Here is an 18,383-nt window from a genome sequence, read left to right on the forward strand (position 1 = left end):
AATATTTGCATAAATAAAAATTCAATAAATGTTTCAGTGGTGTAAATTGTTCCAGTGATCGTTGCAGAATGAAACTTAGCAACCTAGTATTTCCACACACATATAGTTATTTTGCTAGTAATTCAGTATTATTCTTCATCAAAAAGGAAAATACCTTGTTCAGTCAAATATGTCACTTTTTTCCTCTAGCAAGAGGAAGTCTTAGGGCACTGTTGGCTTTCAGTGTGATATGATTTAACCTTATACAGAATTTTATTGGTTGAAGAAAACACGTGAGCAGAAATGGGTTTGATTTATTTATTTATTTATTTATTAACTTTTCTATGAAAATTTTGCCAGTGTATCTACTTTCATATGAGCCATAATCCACCACTGTGGAATGTGGAATGAAAAAATTCCCGGATGAAAATTGGCACCAAAACAGGCGGAAATCCCATTTTTTGGCATCTGGTACAAAAGAGAAAAAAAAAAGAAAAAAAAGTTAATCAATATATCAAACACTTTACAAACCTGTGTGTTTATAATGTGAATTTGTATTGTGAGCAAGTGATGCTCATGCACATGTTTTTTAATAGACAAATTGCAGCCATATTCTCAAGGGGTACTTTTCATGCCCTGACATGCTTTAGTGCAACTCTTTCCCCTCTCTCTCTCTCTTTCTTTTTTCCTCTTGTTTTCTCTGTAGCTTAAGTGGCTTGCACCAGGTTTCACTTTATATTCTGTGATAAAATCATTTACACTTCACTACCCTCTCTAGGTATTATCCTAAGCATTGTTACCGTGGTGACCCAGCCTTCTCAAAGCCTCAGAGGCCACAAGACATCAGATGACAAGCAAACACACACACCCATGTGCACACGTATACACATGTTAGATTGCAACATATGTTTTGAAGATGCTGAGGTGCTTCCCATGAGCATCTTTGATAAGCAAAGGGATTTTTGGAGGCTACCTTATTGGAATTAAAGCTGTCTGCACTCACTGAGTGCATGTTCTCTGAAATGGGTAATTTTAAAACTTATTGAGTCAAGGAATGGCTTCATCCGTCTCTTGATAACTCATCTAGATGATAAACACAGAAGCTGCATCTAATCAAGCTCATACTCTCTCACTGAGAGGCAGAGTGTGGTGGAAATGGGGTGAAAGAAAGAAAGAAAGAGAGAGAGAGAGAGAGAGAGAGAGAGAGAGAGAGAGAGAGAGAGAGAGAGAGAGAGAGAGAGAGAGAGAGAAACTCATTTAAAGGAAGAATCCATCATCATGGGGCTTGTCACTTTTCATTAGGGAGTGGCTAGTGGTCTGGGAGTGGCTTGGGGGAAGAAATTATGTTGTGTTGCTGGAAAAGCAACAGCAAGAATTAGAGAGAGAGAGAGAGAGAGAGAGAGAGAGAGAGAGAGAGAGAGAGAGAGAGAGAGAGAGAGAGAGAGAGAGAGAGAGAGAAGCTGTGTTACAATGACAGACCTCCTCGGGTCAAACACTCGTACCTCAAAAGCATGTGTCTATTTCACTCATATCACACACACACACACACACACACACACACACACACACACACACACACACACACACACACACACACACACACACACACACACACACACACAGCTGACAGATGTGATGAAAATGATATATCACCTGTATTATAGTAAGGCAGTTGCACTGATAGAGTAGACCTCATGGTGACCATACACCAAAAACTCAATGTCCAGGTAATATTTATCTAATTAATAGTAGTGTAAAGATCAGGACAATTCCATAGCAGACTGATAAATATAGATCAGAAAGTAGAGTAGAGATGCCAGCACAGTCACAACACATAAGAACTGAATATCAGCAATAACAAAACAAAACTAAAGCAATTAGTTGGACAAAAATGTTTTATTTCTGGAATTATAAAATTTTGTCTCTGAAATTGTTCTTTTTTTTGTTCTCTTGGCTTTATTTGTTAGAATCTAATACACCATACTGATACACCATGTATGTGTTTAGCAGAAATTCAAAAGTTAAATGAAATAAAATTAGAGACTGGAAAGTTGTGACCACTAAGATGGTAAGAGGGTTGACATATGAGGACTGGCTCAATAAAATAGCTATATATCTACAGGTTTGTGTACCTGTGTAATATTAGAAAAACACATAATATTTTTGTGCGTTATCTGTGGCGCTGAGTTAAAGATGATACACAGTTGTGTGTTGAACAACTCTGGTTCTTTTTTCATTTTGATCTTTGTATGCAAGAAGACTCTAAATGACAAGCTCACTCTTGTGGTATTCAAATTAAACACTGTGATCATCCAGAGTTCAGGTTTCATGATGCTTTGTAAACGTTTGGAAATTTGTTTTGTGTTTGATTCTTACTTCAAGTACAGAGTATTTCTGCTCTTATGGAGTCTTTACTTTGCAATTTATCAGTGAAATAAAAATGTAGATTTTTGTCTGTTCTCTCTTATATTCACTGTCACTGCACCTTTACCTCATCTGTGCTCCTGCAATCTAGCTACTTAAATACAGTACTAGCATCAGTCAAGCCATATCTTATTTAAACACACCATGTTTAAACATAAAGATGTGTTCCCATGTAATGTTCTCTTTAAAAGTGATTATTTAAAAAAAAAAGAACTTTGAGCTCAATGTCAATAAAAAGGTGCCATGTCAATAGTGGGAATTGGCTTCTACCATGTCGTCATTCTTGTTTATATTAATAAGCACTCCGGTCAGATGGCATCCAAAACACTGTGAAACCCCACATTCAGAAAGCAGCAGAGGAGGAGAGAATAACAAAAGACCAGAATGCTTGTTAGAAAAAAACAGATGGCCTTTAAACTCAATGGAGACCCCGAGGGAAAGCGTATAGGAGCACTATTTACACTTCAGATGTGTGTGTGTGTGTGTGTGTGTGTGTGTGTGTGTGTGTGTGTGTGTGTGTGTGTGTGTGTGTGTGTGTGTGTGTGTGTGTGTGTGTGTTAAAAGTGAGAGAGAAAAAATCACGTGTAGTTAAGAATATTTTTCCTTACAAATATGTTTCATTTTCTTCTTATGTAGTGCAAATGTTATATATATATATATATATATATATATATATATATATATATATATATATATATATATATATATATATATATATATATATCTCCAGTGCATTCACTACTCTTTTTATACATTTTTGTTTTTGTATATACTGTATATTATATAATGTCTTTGTTCTTTATTCTTTTATTATTCTTTGTTCCTTCTATATTTATATATTTTTTTGTGCTGCTGCTTTAACAGAGAAATTACCAAATAGTGGGATGAATAAAGGAATATATTATCTTATCTTATCTTATCTATATATATATATACACACACATAACATTGGCGATCAGTAAATGCACCTTGCACTCTGCACACAAAGAAAGAAAAATAGAGGTGCAATGTGACCATTCTGTACATATGTATTTAAATAGTTTCCTCTAACAAACATAAACAGGAGAACACACACACACACACACACACACACACACACACACACACACATACAAACACGTGTTTCTCTAGGGGTCTCTCACAGGTGCAGCATTGGCCCCTGGCACACAACCCTATACTGGCACTCATCATCACTATGACAGACAGACACACACACACGCCCCATTCGGCTCAGCTGATCTCCACCTGAGCCCGCTGTATTGAAGAGAGGGGAAGGGAAGGAAAGAGAGGCTCTGACCTAAACTCACTCTCCACACTACCTCATTCTTTCTCTTTCTGCTGTGTGTTTTGCATATGATAATGTGTGTGTGTGTGTGTGTGTGTGTGTGTGTGTGTGTGTGTGTGTGTGTGTGTGTGTGTGTGTGTGTGTGTGTGTGTGTGTGTGTGTGTATGTGTGTGTGTGTGTGTGTGTGTGTGTGTGTGTGTGCCTGCTCTCGGGTATTGTATGTATTTATTGCATGTAAGACTTAAATATGACATATTAACCTCAGTGTATAGTAATAATAATAACTTTATATATATATATATATATATATATATATATATATATATATATATATATATATATATATATATATATATATATATATATATAAAACCTTATACCAAATTCAACCATATTGGCTACATCGTGGTACATTAAAGGCCATTCACTAGGATGTGTGTCTGGCCAATATGAGCAATAAATGCTAGATAAAGGACAGAATTAAGTTCAATCCTGTAGCAAATGGAAAAGATTTCTTTAGAAATAATGACATGTTCATATAAAGAGACATGATTGTATTTTTCATTGTTAACATCAGCTGATTAAAATGCTGATTTTCCTGACTTATAAATAAAGTGATGTGGTTATAGATCAGAAATTTCACTGTCACATTATCTTCTGGTATTTTTATTGGCACCAATAAGAATAATGTTAACTTAGTATAACATCCCAGCCTTAGTAAATCTGGACTATGGACGCATAAACTCCATAATATGTGTGTGTGTGTGTGTGTGTGTGTGTGTGTGTGTGTGTGTGTGTGTGTGTGTGTGTGTGTGTGTGTGTGTGTGTGTGTGTGTGTGTGTGTGTGTGTTTGTGTGTCCAGCAAGACTGAGCTCAGGTGTGTGGTGCTGATGAGCTTCAGCTGGACAGTAATGGTTGCTGTCCAGTGCAAAGGTCACACTCGTCCAGCTGTGGCTAGTGGAGCCCCATGCTCTCCTTCTGTTCCCTCACACTGAGAGTAAGAGACGTTCACCTACATTGGTTGTTTAATGGGCTATGTGTGAGTCCACCGATTCTAAAACTGTAAACGATAAGATGAATCACAGATCACATGTAGATAATTAAAAAGTTTTTAAAAAAAACCTTAATACTATTATAGGACCCCAAGTGCTCTCTAATTTAAAATGCAAGCCCTAAATAAAAGAATGGATAAGGATTAGAGGAATTTTTACAGAAAAAAAAATCATGTCGTTGGGTAGTAAAGCTGAAAAGGCCAATACATGAAATATTCATGTTAAATCTGGACTCGGAGAAAGGCCGCATAAGCTCCATGTTGTTTGGCCCATATGTTGCACATCTGTGTGTGCCGAGTGCACGCGTGCACGTTTATGTTTGTTAAAAGGCCATGTGTCATGGTATAGCATGGCAGGAGGGATTTTTATTGATTTAGTACTTAAGCTGAATTAAGTTGTGAAAGAGTATTCCATCAATCAAACTGTCACAACACTAATCGATAGCCGTGATTCAGGCAGACTTCCTTTCAACTGAGAACATGAGCTACATTACACCTCACACACACACACACACACACACACACACACACACACACACACACACACACACACACACACACACACACACACACACACACTGTTGTCATGTTAGTGCAGGCTGGAAGTCAGGATTGAGCTAACCGCCCTGTAACAGTACACAAAGAGGATAGCAAGAGCACAATCTGTTTAAATTAGTGTACACATGAAGGATGTTTGGAGACTGAAGGTGGGTTGAGACATTTATATTGTATATTAAATATTTATATATCAAGCAAGTTCCAAAGTTACAAGGAAACAGTCTGCATGGCTGTTCACATTGCATACACATTGCAGATTATAATCATAAAAACTGATAGTATTATCTATCAGTGATTAGAAATCATTTATTCCTTCTCCAGCATTCCACACCTTCATTCTGTAGTTGAAAACTAAATGGAATGAAATAAAAGACAAAAGACTAGTTAAGAGTGTTCTCAAAATACAAATCTTACTAAGGTATAAATTTAGATAAACTGCATTTAAACAGAATTGTGTGTGTTCATTTATAACATTTTAGAGCATCCTTCTTCTTTGCAGTGAGATTTGTTGCTTGAAAAATCGTAGGGGAAAATACTTTGTGGAAGTGGATTTTGCCTTCATCTAGGAAAACTATATAGCAGCTTATTAACATTATGGTCATCTTCCTATAGTTCAGGAAAGGATAACATTTAAACAGGAAATTAGGTCTATTGGGAAAATATTTAGGTTTAAGCAATACTTTAAATATGAAATGACTCTGGAACAGAAAAGTAATGTTAAGCAAATAACTAACATAATAAATAAATAAAACACAATAAAACACATTTTTGCTCAGGAACAATTTAAAGTGATTTTCTTTACACCGTTTTTGTTCAAATGAAACTTTTTGCATTTTGTTAGTCACATTTTGGTTTGATTCCCTGTTGGAATCAACTACTATTCTACTATTCTGTTCACCCCTCCCCCCCTTCTTTGTGCCCCTGTTTCACTTCTCACAACCATCCACAGTTGCAGAGTGAGTGAGGCATCCTGCTTACATCCATCTTTCCTTCCACATATCTATCTTCCTATCCTCTAAGCACTATTAGCCAGCTGCCTCACAATACACACATACACATGCACAAACTGTCACAGAGAGAGAGAGAGAGAGAGAGAGAGAGAGAGAGAGAGAGAGAGAGAGAGAGAGAGAGAGAGAGAGAGAGAGAGAGAGAGAGAGAGAGAGAGAGAGAGAGAGAGAGAGAGGGAGGCCTTAATTCTGTCAGTAAAATTTTGTTCCTTTCCCCTACTGTTGCCCCGTGAGTAACACAGGGGGTGGGGTGGATTTCTCAGGACACCATATGCTCCTTTCTCACATCTGATTCCTACAAAATGTACGCGTATGTCATAATGGGGAGGTGGAAGGAGGGGTGATTGTGTGCTAATGTGTGCCGTGTGTTGTTGACATCTGGGAAAAATGTTTTTGACCAAGAAAGAAGCATTTACATGTGTGAATTCTGCTGGCGCAAATACTACAGGAATATGTCAACACACTTTATAATTACTGAGTGATTGTTTGGTTGAACAATCAAATCAAATGTAACCAATCAAACATGGTACAACATGGATTCAAAATTCAACAGTGTTTATAATTAACCCAATATGTAAAACTACTACATGAAGGCCTCCAAAAAAATCTAGCACATACACACACACACACACCATGAAAATGTACTACTTATTTATATTCTCAAATTCAAAATCCAGTACCTCTCATGGCATTTGGAAAGAGAAGAAATACAGGCCTTATGTGTAACCTTATGTTTTGCAGGGTATAAAAAAAAAACATTCCATAGAAAAGTTGTCAATTGCTCACTGCTGTGTGAATTTTTTTGTAATTTTAGTATTGAAACATTTTGAAAATTAAAATATTTCATGTTTGATAAAAATGAATGAATGAATGAATGAATGAATGAATGAATGAATGAATGAATGAATGAATGAATCAATCAATCAATCGATCAATCAAACAATCGGTCAGTCATTCAGTTAAAGTTGGCATGCTCTCATTTGGACAGAGACTATTATGGTCTTTTGTGATCTGTAAAATCTGCTGGAGTACTTGAAATAGTGTAACCTCAATTTCATTCAAAATTGTTTGTCTCTGTGGGAAAGACCCATCCACTTTTAATCTTTTCATTTCTCTATACTGTCTTTTTCCTCTAAGCTTCTTCACTCTCATAGAATCGCATGTACGTTATTTACAAATATATGTAATACCTTAAATTATTATCAGTACATGTACATACATTTACATTTACAGCATTTGGCAGACGCCCTTATCCAGAGCGACGTACATAAGTGCTTAAATCTCTAACATTGAACACATTAATGCTGGTTCACTAGGTTACATACTTAAGATACCATGAGTTTAAAACATTTGTTCAAAGTTACAATGAAATATGTCAATGGTTGTTTTTCTTTTGTTTTGTTTTGTTTTTTCTTAAATGCAAAAGATAAGGAAATAAGTGCTAGTTTAAATAGAAGTAGACAAATACAACTACAGTAGTGCTAAGAAGTGAAGCACTACGTATAGTGTACAGGGAGTTTAATAATGAGATTCATCCGTGTTTAAACTTCAGGAAACTGTGTTTAGAGTTTGCAAAATTGAGTTCTGGCATATTTTTGCACTAGTCTGCAACAGATACAGTATAACTATCACTGCACACATGCAGGTTATAACGCTCCTGTGAGATGCTTTGGTAGATATTTACATTTACAGCATTTGGCAGACGCCCTTATCCAGAGCGATGTACATAAGTGCTTAAGTGGTTACATACTTAAGATACCATGAGTTTAAAACATATGTTCAAAGTCACAATGTGTCGAAAGGTTGTGTGTGTGTGTGTTTTTTTTTTTTTAATGCAAAAGAGAAGGAAAGAAGTGAAAAATATGGTAACGCTTCACGATTTTGTGTGTCATATATGATATGAGACACTTTTTACTATTTAAAAGTTTCTCCTTCTACAGTATACCCACAGTTGTTTGCACTGGTTACTTCTACCCTGTTCTTTTGTCCTGTCTAGCTCTAAGTACCTGTGCACCATACTGTTTTGTATTTCTTTTGTGTCACGGCCTTAAAGAAACATTGTCTATTTTGCTGGTCATTTCAATGGAATGGGTTTAATTCTTCCTTAAAACCTTTCTAAATTAAAAAAAAATCTTAAGCTTAAAAATAATATCAAAAGGTTGACAACAAAAAGATCTATGGCTCCATTAATTAACCAGGAATGTCTTTATTTGAGGACAATATCTTTACAAAATACTAAGTAGTGGTATTTACTTTTTTATTCTTCTTCTTTTTTAGCAAACTCACCTTGGTGGTGTGATTTTTCTTCTATGCCCTGTGTGTGGAGTTTGTGTGTTCTTCCTGCACTTCAGTAGCTTTCTCCTGCATTGGCTTGACCTCTGCCTTGATCCCTGAGTCCACTGAGATAGGATAAGTAGAATAATAAGTTGTTGTTGTTATTATTATTATTATTATTATTATTATTATTAGTAGTAGTAGTAGTAGTAGTAGTAGTAGTAGTAGTAGTAGTAGTATTGTTGTTCTTGTTGTTGTTTATGTATAATCATTTTTATGTTAAAAACTTAAAGCCAAAGAAAGTTTCAGGTATTTACACGGAAGCGTAGGTGGATCTGGCCATGACCTGAGCTCAGGTGATGGTGAATGCAGGAAGCTCCTGTAGCTCAGGTGTGCTTCTATATAATTAGTGGCAAAGGAAACAGAGGTGCTAAAATAGACTCCGAAGTAGAACATTAAAACACTTAAATGAACAGTTCTCTGAAGGACTATAAAACCTTTTGCACATCCTCAGAGGATCTATCAGCCTATAACAGCTAAATCCGGTCGGATTGCGTCTGCACGAGGGGGTGGGTTGTGGGGGGTGGAGACACCGTGTGTGTGTGTGTGTGTGTGTGTGTGTGTGTGTGTGTGTGTGTGTGTGTGTGTGTGTGTGTGTGTGTGTGTGTGTGTCGCGCGCACCAAATGTATTCAAACCCTGCTATCTACCGTCACCCCTCACTTTATTTTCTTCCCCCGAACCGTCAACACCGAGTCTGCCACGCGCCGTGTTCTTCCCCAAGCGGCGTCTCGCGCATCACTACAACACGCTCCGAAAGAAGACAACAAGGTGTGGAGTTGAGAAGAATCCAATTTCACACACATCATTTAGTTTTGTTGTCAACGCAGAAGGGTCAAGCGGCAGAAAAGCATAATCTCTCAACCTGCCTGAAAGCTGACAGTCCACGGAGTAAGGATCTCCCAAATGCTTGACTGTGATAAATAAACGGAACAAACTTTGCATCGGAAAGACTTTTCCTGGCCATATGCTTAATTCCAAAAGGAATGGATGGGACGCTGAAGAAAATAAAGATCCACTGAAAACATCCTAATAATTCACCTGCTTTTCTTCACTTTCCTCCAGTCACATTCAGCATCATATCACAGCTGGTGGAGGAACAAAGGTGAGCAAATTATTGGCTAATAATTGATTTGGGAAAACTGTGTAAACCCATTTTTGTATACCCTTCAGGATAAAACTGTCATTGTACTACTTAAGGAACAATCAGCTTACATAACGCACAATGCGCTTGATTCCCAGAGACATAAAATTTTACTACTACTACTACTACAAAAAAAAAAAAAGTTTAAAACCTCGATTTTTATTTGTGCTTAGAAACAGCATTAATCTTAGTCTGAAGCTTTTGTTTGTTGGAGACCTGTCATATGTGTCATACCGGGTAGGGCTTCATCCCAAACCACATGCTACCGCACTGAATAGTGCACTGGATATTGCATCCAGCTGCATACTATGTATGTATGTATGTATGTATGTATGTATGTATGTATGTATGTATGTATGTATGTGTGTGTTTGTGTGTGTGTGTGTGTGTGTGTGTGTGTGTGTGTGTGTGTGTGTGTGTGTGTGTGTGTGTGTGTGTGTGTGTGTGTGTGTGTGTGTGTATGTATATGTGTGTGTATGTATGTATGTATGTATGTATGTATGTGTGTGTGTGTGTGTGTGTGTGTGTGTGTGTGTGTGTATGTATTTGTGTATATGTGTGTGTATGTATGTATATGTATGTATGTATGTATGTATGTATGTATGTGTGTATGTATGTATATGTGTATGTATGTGTGTGTATGTATGTATGTATGTATGTATGTATGTATGTATGTATGTATGTATGTATGTGTGTATGTGTGTATGTATGTTTGTATGCATGTGTGTATGTATGTATGTATGTATGTATGTATGTATGTATGTATGTATGTATGTATGTATACATGTGTGTATGTATGTATGTATGCATGTGTGTATGTATGTATGTATGTATGTATGTATGTATGTATGTATGTATGTATGTATGTATGTGTATGTGTGTGTATGCATGTGTGTATGTATGTATGGCCTCTGTGGGTGCAGGATGTGACCCATAATGACAGATGGCCAAGTGTCCTTTTGAGCTCTCTGAGGCTAATTGGTTTTCCATTTACTTCAGTTAGGTCTGTATTTGCAGTTAATATTAGTAATGTCAAGGAAAATATAACTACTAAAAGTAAGTCAGATTTAATGGGAATAAGTGATAAGGGACATCACCAACACTAATGAAAGAAAACAAAACAAAACAATTCACTGTGCTTATTTAAAAAACGATATCCTAAAGCAATACAAATTGCAATAGAATAAAATAAAGATAGCTATGTATTTTGAATCTTGCAAGTAGGTTACATTTCTTTATGCCTTTCTTTCTTTTATTCCTCCTCAATTCCTTCTGTCCTAATAGATAAATAAATTTTAACAATTTATTGCTTTTCTGTTAGCTTTTATGGAACCTAAACCTTTTCTTTCTTTCTTTCTTTCTTTCTTTCTTTCTTTCTTTCTTTCTTTCTTTCTTTCTTTCTTTGCTAATCTATCAACCTTTTATTATTTACAACTAGTTTAATGGTCTAAATTTCATTCATTCATTCAATTATTCTTAATCTCTCTCTCTCTCTCTCTCTCTCTCTCTCATTCTCTCTCTCTCTCATTCTCTCTCTCTCTCTCTCTCTCTCTCTCTCTCTCTCTAATTAAACGAGTTGTGTTACTTTTTTACATGTATAAAGTATATTTATGTACACATCCTGGCAGGTGTGATTTAGCGCTTGATGAAGATGATGCTGAGTCCAGATCAGAGCGATTCCGACCTTATGTGGACTCAGTCAGACACGGAAACGGTCCTGGACGTCATTAAAGTGGAGTGTAAGCCTGGAGAGTCTCCGCTAGCAGACGGGAAGCAGCGCGCGGTCGCGCCTCCCGCACTGACCCGTGAGGAAAAGCGGCGGAGGAGGCGCGCGACTGCCAAATACCGACTTGCCCATGCAACGCGCGAGCGCATCCGTGTCGAGGCTTTCAACGTGGCGTTTGCCGAACTGCGAAAGTTACTCCCTACACTTCCGCCGGACAAAAAGCTCTCAAAGATAGAGATCCTTCGTCTTGCTATATGTTACATATCTTACCTGAATCACGTCCTGGACGTGTGAACGACCTGGGGAACATATTAAACATTGAAGATCATTTACATCTATAAGACTATTATGAGGGCAGATATAAGATCTTGGTTGTTTATAAAAATGTTGTTATCTTAAACCACCTGTTAGATGTAGATTCACATAGAGCAATATCCATTGAGGATGGAAATAGCCTCATCAAATGAATTATGGGTATAGCATCAGGAAATCTTCATTAGGGCAGCCTGAAGTTCTGGAAGCATCCTGTTAAAATAGATTATTTTAAATTGTTATTTATTTTATGTTTCTACTGTAAGCAGACTTGTCTATTTTACGTGGTTGTCTTATAATTGTGGATAATTTATTTTAATATATTGTTTGATTGTGTTCTTACGCTACGCCTACAGTATGTACAGTGTTTACAAAATGTACAGTTATTTTATTGTAAAGTTATTGTGTTTGAAGTTTTGTTGTTGGTTTAACCTTGCACATTTGTTGAGTTAATGCTTAATTAGGTCCTTGATATCAGTGAAGCACGTGATTACACATGCAATTGATATCTACATGGCAACAAGATGCACTTCCTCTTTTTACTGTTTACGGATACATGATCATTTCTTTCTATAACTCTGTGTAATATAGCCTAAGAAAATTTTCTTTGGGGAATAAGCAACCTAATGTTGAGAAAAAATAGTTGATTTTGATATTAAATAATGGGCAATACATCAGACAGCAATTTTATTTAAGACCACAAGACTATGGAAATTCAAAAGATGTATCCTCTGCAGCAGACAAAGGATAAAGCTGTTAATTTATTTTCTTTTACAGACAAGCTATTTTCTATATATTATTTATTTACATTTGCATTGTGGATCTTAAATCTATGGTATAAAATGTTTCATATCTGCTTTATATCCAAAGATGCCCAATTCAGGGCCTTAAGTATCATTTTGTATTGAAAAAAATTGAAATTAATGTCTTGATGGGAAAAAAAGCTAATTAAAATTAAACATTTGATTTATTGTGTGTATATATATATAAAAAGCATCCATCCATTCAGTACATACAGCATATATTGAAAATGTGTATGCATACCCTAGAAAATAAACAGAAAAATTATTATTTGTCATAATATCATTTAGGGTGCTTTGTCATGGTTAGGTTCTCAAGGTATGAGAGATTTATTTATTTATTTAACGTACAGGTGAAATAAAAAAATTGCTTTTGATTGACACTTTGATGATGTTAATGCATTGGAGAGACAGACACACACAGAGAGAGAGAGAGAGAGAGAGAGAGAGAGAGAGAGAGAGAGAGAGAGAGAGAGAGAGAGAGCATGAGGTTTACCTTTTTTAAAAACCTTTTTTCTCTCTCTCTCTTGCTTGTTAGACATTACACAAAAAGTTTTGATTTAACATGGAAATCAAACTACCTCACTAAAAGAAATAGACACACATACACAGACATTTCATGCTAGAGTTCCTGTGGAGGTGTGTATAGGCGTGTGTGGGGATTGTGCTGTGGCCCAGTGCCCTGCTGTAGCACCATATGCCAGTCTGTCTGTTTAGGCCTCAGCTCATGCAGCATGCAGGTAGCCAGTGTTCATGACCCCAAAATGCAAACAGGCAATCTGCTCCCTCTGTGAGACTGTTAAATCCTATTCATTACTAATCTTATCATCCATATGTTCCTCAACATTTTGACAGTGGGAATCCTATAGTGTCATGTTTATCTTCATCTCAGTTGAATTATGACACTGTAAGGCATGTCTAGCCTGTATGAAGTAGGACCATATCCAGATATAGATACTGTACAGCTGTCTCCTCTGTTCTGTCACTCCTAAAAAAAAAGTGGTTGCTTTATTGGTACAGAAGTGTTGAATGTGTGTAGACAGCAGCAAACCTGATAACACCTGCCAACTCCTTCTGCTGCATCAGACTACTTAAATATTTTATCAACTTCCTTTTTTCAGCATTGCCCAACGAACTCCTTTAACCACTTTCTCCCCTCAAGAATACCTGCATGACCCACAGGCTACAGCCAAAATCTGTTTCAGCATAGTCCCTTTTGATGGAAAATGATGTGGGAAAGTACCAAAATAGATGCAATTAAACAACCTAAGGATGTGTCTGTTTTTATTATGTGTGTGTCCTCATGACAGCTACACACCTCTACATCATCTATCTGACAGAATGGGAAAAAATATTTATTATGGTTTTCTCTCTCTGGTCAGAAGGGTGATTCAATAAATAGCATTTTCATCATGTCCACATGGGTTTCCTCCAGTTTCTCTGATTATCCCCATGCCCATAAACATGCTAATAGATGAACTAGTTAAAATTAATGGTCCTAGGTGTGAATGAGTATGTGCATGATCCGCTGTGCTGAACTGCCCATTAAGGTTGCGTCACCACCTCAAGTCTAGAGTTCCTAAGACCTGATACAGCTCTGGATCCATTACAGTCTAGACCAGGATAAAATAGCAACTGATAATGAATGAATGAATAACAGGAAATTTTGATAAAATACATTTAATACATGGTGGGTTTTTGTTGCTGTTGTTGTTTTTTTAGATTTTTTTTAACTGATTAAGCTATTTAAAAAATAATGAGTGAGTGAGTGAGCGAGTCAGTGAGTGAGTGAGTGAGTGAGCAAGTCAGTGAGTGAGTGAGTGAGTCAGTGAGTGAGTGAGTGAGTGAGTGAGCGAGTCAGTGAGTGAGTGAGTGAGTGAGTGAGTGAGTGAGTCAGTGAGTGAGTGAGTGAGTGAGTGAGTGAGTGAGTGAGTGAGTGAGTGAGTGAGTCAGTGAGTGAGTGAGTCAGTGAGTGAGTGAGTGAGTGAGCGAGTCAGTGAGTGAGCGAGTCAGTGAGTGAGTGAGTGAGTGAGTGAGTGAGCGAGTCAGTGAGTGAGTGAGTGAGTGAGTGAGTGAGTGAGTGAGTCAGTGAGTGAGTGAGTCAGTGAGTGAGTGAGTGAGTGAGCGAGTCAGTGAGTGAGCGAGTCAGTGAGTGAGTGAGTGAGTGAGTGAGCGAGTCAGTGAGTGAGTGAGTGAGTGAGTGAGTGAGTGAGTGAGTCAGTGAGTGAGTGAGTCAGTGAGTGAGTGAGTGAGTGAGCGAGTCAGTGAGTGAGTGAGTGAGTGAGTGAGTGAGTGAGTGAGTGAGCGAGTCTGTGAGTGAGTGAGTGAGTGAGTGAGTGAGTCAGTGACTGAGTGACAGGGTTTCATATTTTGACATTTTTGAAGCGCCATTGCTTTTAGTTCTGATATGATAGATAGATAGATAGATAGATAGATAGATAGATAGATAGATAGATAGATAGATAGATAGATAGATAGATAGATAGATAGATAGAACTTTATTGTTATTGCATAGGTACACAAGAACGAAATGCAGTTTGGCATCTACCAGAAGTGCAAAGAGTAGCAATTGTGCTAAATATGTAGCATATGTACAGTATGTGATATATTGATATATATGTGAATATATGTACAGTAAATAAATATAAAGGCTATAGCAGTGCAGAGTGCAGAGATGTGCAGACACTGTTATGGCATTAAAAAAAATTGATGAGCTGAATAAACAAGTCCACTATTTATGTATGTATGTATATATATATATATATATATATATATATATATATATATATATATATATATATATAGATATATATATATATATATATATATAGTGGACTTTATATATAGTGGACTTGTTTATTCGGCTTGCATATTTTTTTTAAAGCTTGCACATATACGAATGGGAAATATTTGGCAGAATGTACGGTAAAGTGTATACAGATACACATAAGTAAAAAAAACTGTGCTATTCATATAATATTTTTATGCTGAACCCATTTTTCTCTTCAGTGTTTCTGAGCTATGCTGGAATCTGGATAAGAAGTGTCATTCACGCTTAGTACTGATTTAAATTGTAATCAAGTCACCGTTTTTCAGCACTATTCACTGTCTTCATATCTCATCCTATCTCACGCCGTTTCTTTTATGTAAATTCGCATTGAACCAAATTGCCTGAACATCGTCCTATATCAGTGAACGGGCTGTATGAAATTGTATATGGTGAATAAGTAAGAAGGACTGGGAGATCATTTCCCCCCTCAATCGTCCCGCAGTGAAATGTGATTATGCAGTAATGAGCTGTCATCAGAGCTGTAATAGAGTGGGCAACGAGTCAAGAGCTGTTGATGGGGCGTATTTACAGCGTGTTATATGGCTCCATCTGCTGGTTAATAAAAGGAACTGGCCTTAGTGGGTTTTATTTGTTTTGACCTCTGAAAAAGTCTGGCAAAACTAAAAATATATGTTTCTAGGGGTTTTTCTTCTTCTTTTTTTTCTTCCTTTTTGTGTATGTGTTTGGTTCTTATTAATTAGCTAATAATTTAATTAATTATTTTCACAAGCCATCAGGCTGCTTAATAACTGAACTGAATTGTGCTGAGCACAACACACACATGCACGTCAACTGTATGACTGTACAGACCTACACCAACTACACACACATCCAATATATAACTGTTTACATGCTGTTTTGCACACTGTTTTTTGCTCTTTGCACATGCTGTCTCACATTTCAATCCTTTGCTGTTTTGCACCATCCTTTACAATATCTCAGGTAGCTGCTGCTATAATATTGTGTTCATTCCAGTATTTCTGCACACACACACAATATTGTTGAACATACAGTATTTACACTGGTCGGTGCTGTTTATGTGTATTGTCTTTTGTGTATTGTCTTGTGTCTTTTGTCCTACACAGTCTTGTTTGTCTTGTCCTGCTCTGTTTGCACCAGGTTGCACAGTTGCACTGACATGACTTAACCTACTACAAGTCAGAGCTTGTCAATAAGGGGCACTTACAATGACAACTTTTAAATAATACACCAATGTCCAACATTTCCAAAGAAACTGAATTAACACTTCTGTAATGCAGACCCAACCAAATTCTCTTAAAACCTAAATAATAAAAAAAAGCCTCTCAAAACCCATTACACACAAAGACACTTGAATAAAAAGCACAAAATCTGTCTGTCAGACTGATCTTAAATGGTGTATCATGTATCATCAAATTTAAGATTTAGTTTCACGTAAATTTGCACCCTTTTCCTGCATCCTGCTGCATTTAAATTAAGAAAATTTCAAAGGCTTTCTTCTTCCCACAACTCCTGTATGCACTGACTGTTAATTGATGGGTCGTATCACCGACAGGCTGATGCTTGTTTTACACTTAAAAGCCTTCAGGTGTAAATGAGTGTGCATGCTGTGCTGCCCTGTGCTTGAACTGATGTCACCACCTCATGCAATTTATACATGTATATATTGTTAGAAATAATACACTCTTTAGTACTGAGAATATTTGGGAAATGATACTTCTTGTTTCCCCTGTTTCACTTGTTGTTTCCAAATGGCATCCAAACATTCACACTTGCCTTTCTTTTTTTTTTTTTTTTGCATTTTTTTCCTGCACCTTAATCATATAGTTTAGGATCAGGGCTGGTAAAAGGGGCATGAAAACCCTGACCTAATAAGGCTTTAAATAAAATAAAATTTCACCGCAAATTGTTTGACATTTTAATACCTTTTGAGTTTAATGGCTAGTAACTTAAGGGTCACACAAACACTACTCTATTCATCCTAGTCTGACTCAAACCTTAAGCCCTGCCTTCCTCTATTTCCCTATTCCCCCATCCAACATATTTGTTTGATTATGTTCTCATAGTGGTCCTTGTATACACTACCTATCTCTTACCCTGAGAGATGGTGGGACCAGTCAGTGCTGGTAGATCTGAGGGAGCGAGATGCAGTGTGAGGAGTGAGCTTTGAGTGCTTTGAGGTAAGAGGGAGCTGGTCCATTTTTTGGAGTGTTTTGAATCTGGTGTGCAGCTACTGAAAGCTACTGGAGGGATCACAGTAGTTTTATTAAATGTAATGTTTTTTTCTCCAAGTTACTCATTCATGGCATAGAGCAGTCTCACCCTGTCATTAACCTGTTCTTCAAACATATATATATATATATATATATATATATATATATATATATATATATATATATATATATATATATATATATATATATATGTGTGTGTGTGTGTGTGTGTGTGTGTGTGTGTGTGTGTGTGTGTGTGTGTGTGTGAGAGAGAGAGAGAGAGAGAGAGAGAGAGAGAGAGAGAGAGAGAGAGAGTATTCATGTTTCTAAGTTAAAGATATTTAAAGGTACACAAGACTGTCATTCTAATGACAAATTAAAATATAGTCTGTTACCTTTAGAATGTAAGGATAAACAGCATTGTGACTATGTAACATGAACAAATTGCAGTCTAGACCAGTATTTTTTTTGAAAAGCAAATGATCACACGCACTTCACATTTGTTGTGTTACATCCAAATGATCTAATAAGTCAATGATCATTCCTTTCATCATCCTAGGTACTGTAGGTGTGTTAGATCATATTAAAACACAGACATGTGCAAGTTAAAGGGGTCAGCAGAGGTCATCCCTGCCCTAGCATTCCTGCAGCAACACAGCCCGACTGTGAGACACAATGAGACTCACAATACTAAGACATTTAAATTCTTTTAGCACTGTTATCGCCCTCTAGCGGGAAGTAAA

General features: G+C 36.8%; 1 protein-coding gene and 1 long non-coding RNA gene across 2 annotated transcripts; one reads left to right on the forward strand and one right to left on the reverse strand.

The window, feature by feature from the left end:
- Nucleotides 1–298: 298 nt before the first annotated feature.
- LOC113639771 lies at nucleotides 299–9,145 on the reverse strand. Its single transcript, XR_003439897.2, has 3 exons — nucleotides 8,896–9,145; nucleotides 8,591–8,703; nucleotides 299–447 (listed from the first exon to the last, which is right to left on the reverse strand). It is a non-coding gene; the product is annotated as an uncharacterized LOC113639771 (long non-coding RNA).
- A 124-nt stretch (nucleotides 9,146–9,269) lies between these two features.
- On the forward strand, nucleotides 9,270–12,784 carry nhlh2 (nescient helix loop helix 2). The gene is made up of 2 exons (XM_027141868.2): nucleotides 9,270–9,741; nucleotides 11,409–12,784. Exon 2 carries the CDS (start codon nucleotides 11,426–11,428, stop codon nucleotides 11,798–11,800), a length of 375 nt encoding a protein of 124 aa, XP_026997669.1. The 5' UTR covers nucleotides 9,270–9,741; nucleotides 11,409–11,425; the 3' UTR covers nucleotides 11,801–12,784.
- Nucleotides 12,785–18,383: the final 5,599 nt, after the last annotated feature.

This window comes from Tachysurus fulvidraco, chromosome 6, assembly GCF_022655615.1.
Source record: "Tachysurus fulvidraco isolate hzauxx_2018 chromosome 6, HZAU_PFXX_2.0, whole genome shotgun sequence".
NCBI lineage: Eukaryota > Metazoa > Chordata > Actinopteri > Siluriformes > Bagridae > Tachysurus > Tachysurus fulvidraco.

What these genes read in the sequence shown, in the direction of transcription:
- nhlh2 (XM_027141868.2), top strand. Translation starts at nt 11,426, where the DNA reads ATGAAGATGATGCTGAGTCCAGATCAGAGCGATTCCGACCTTATGTGG.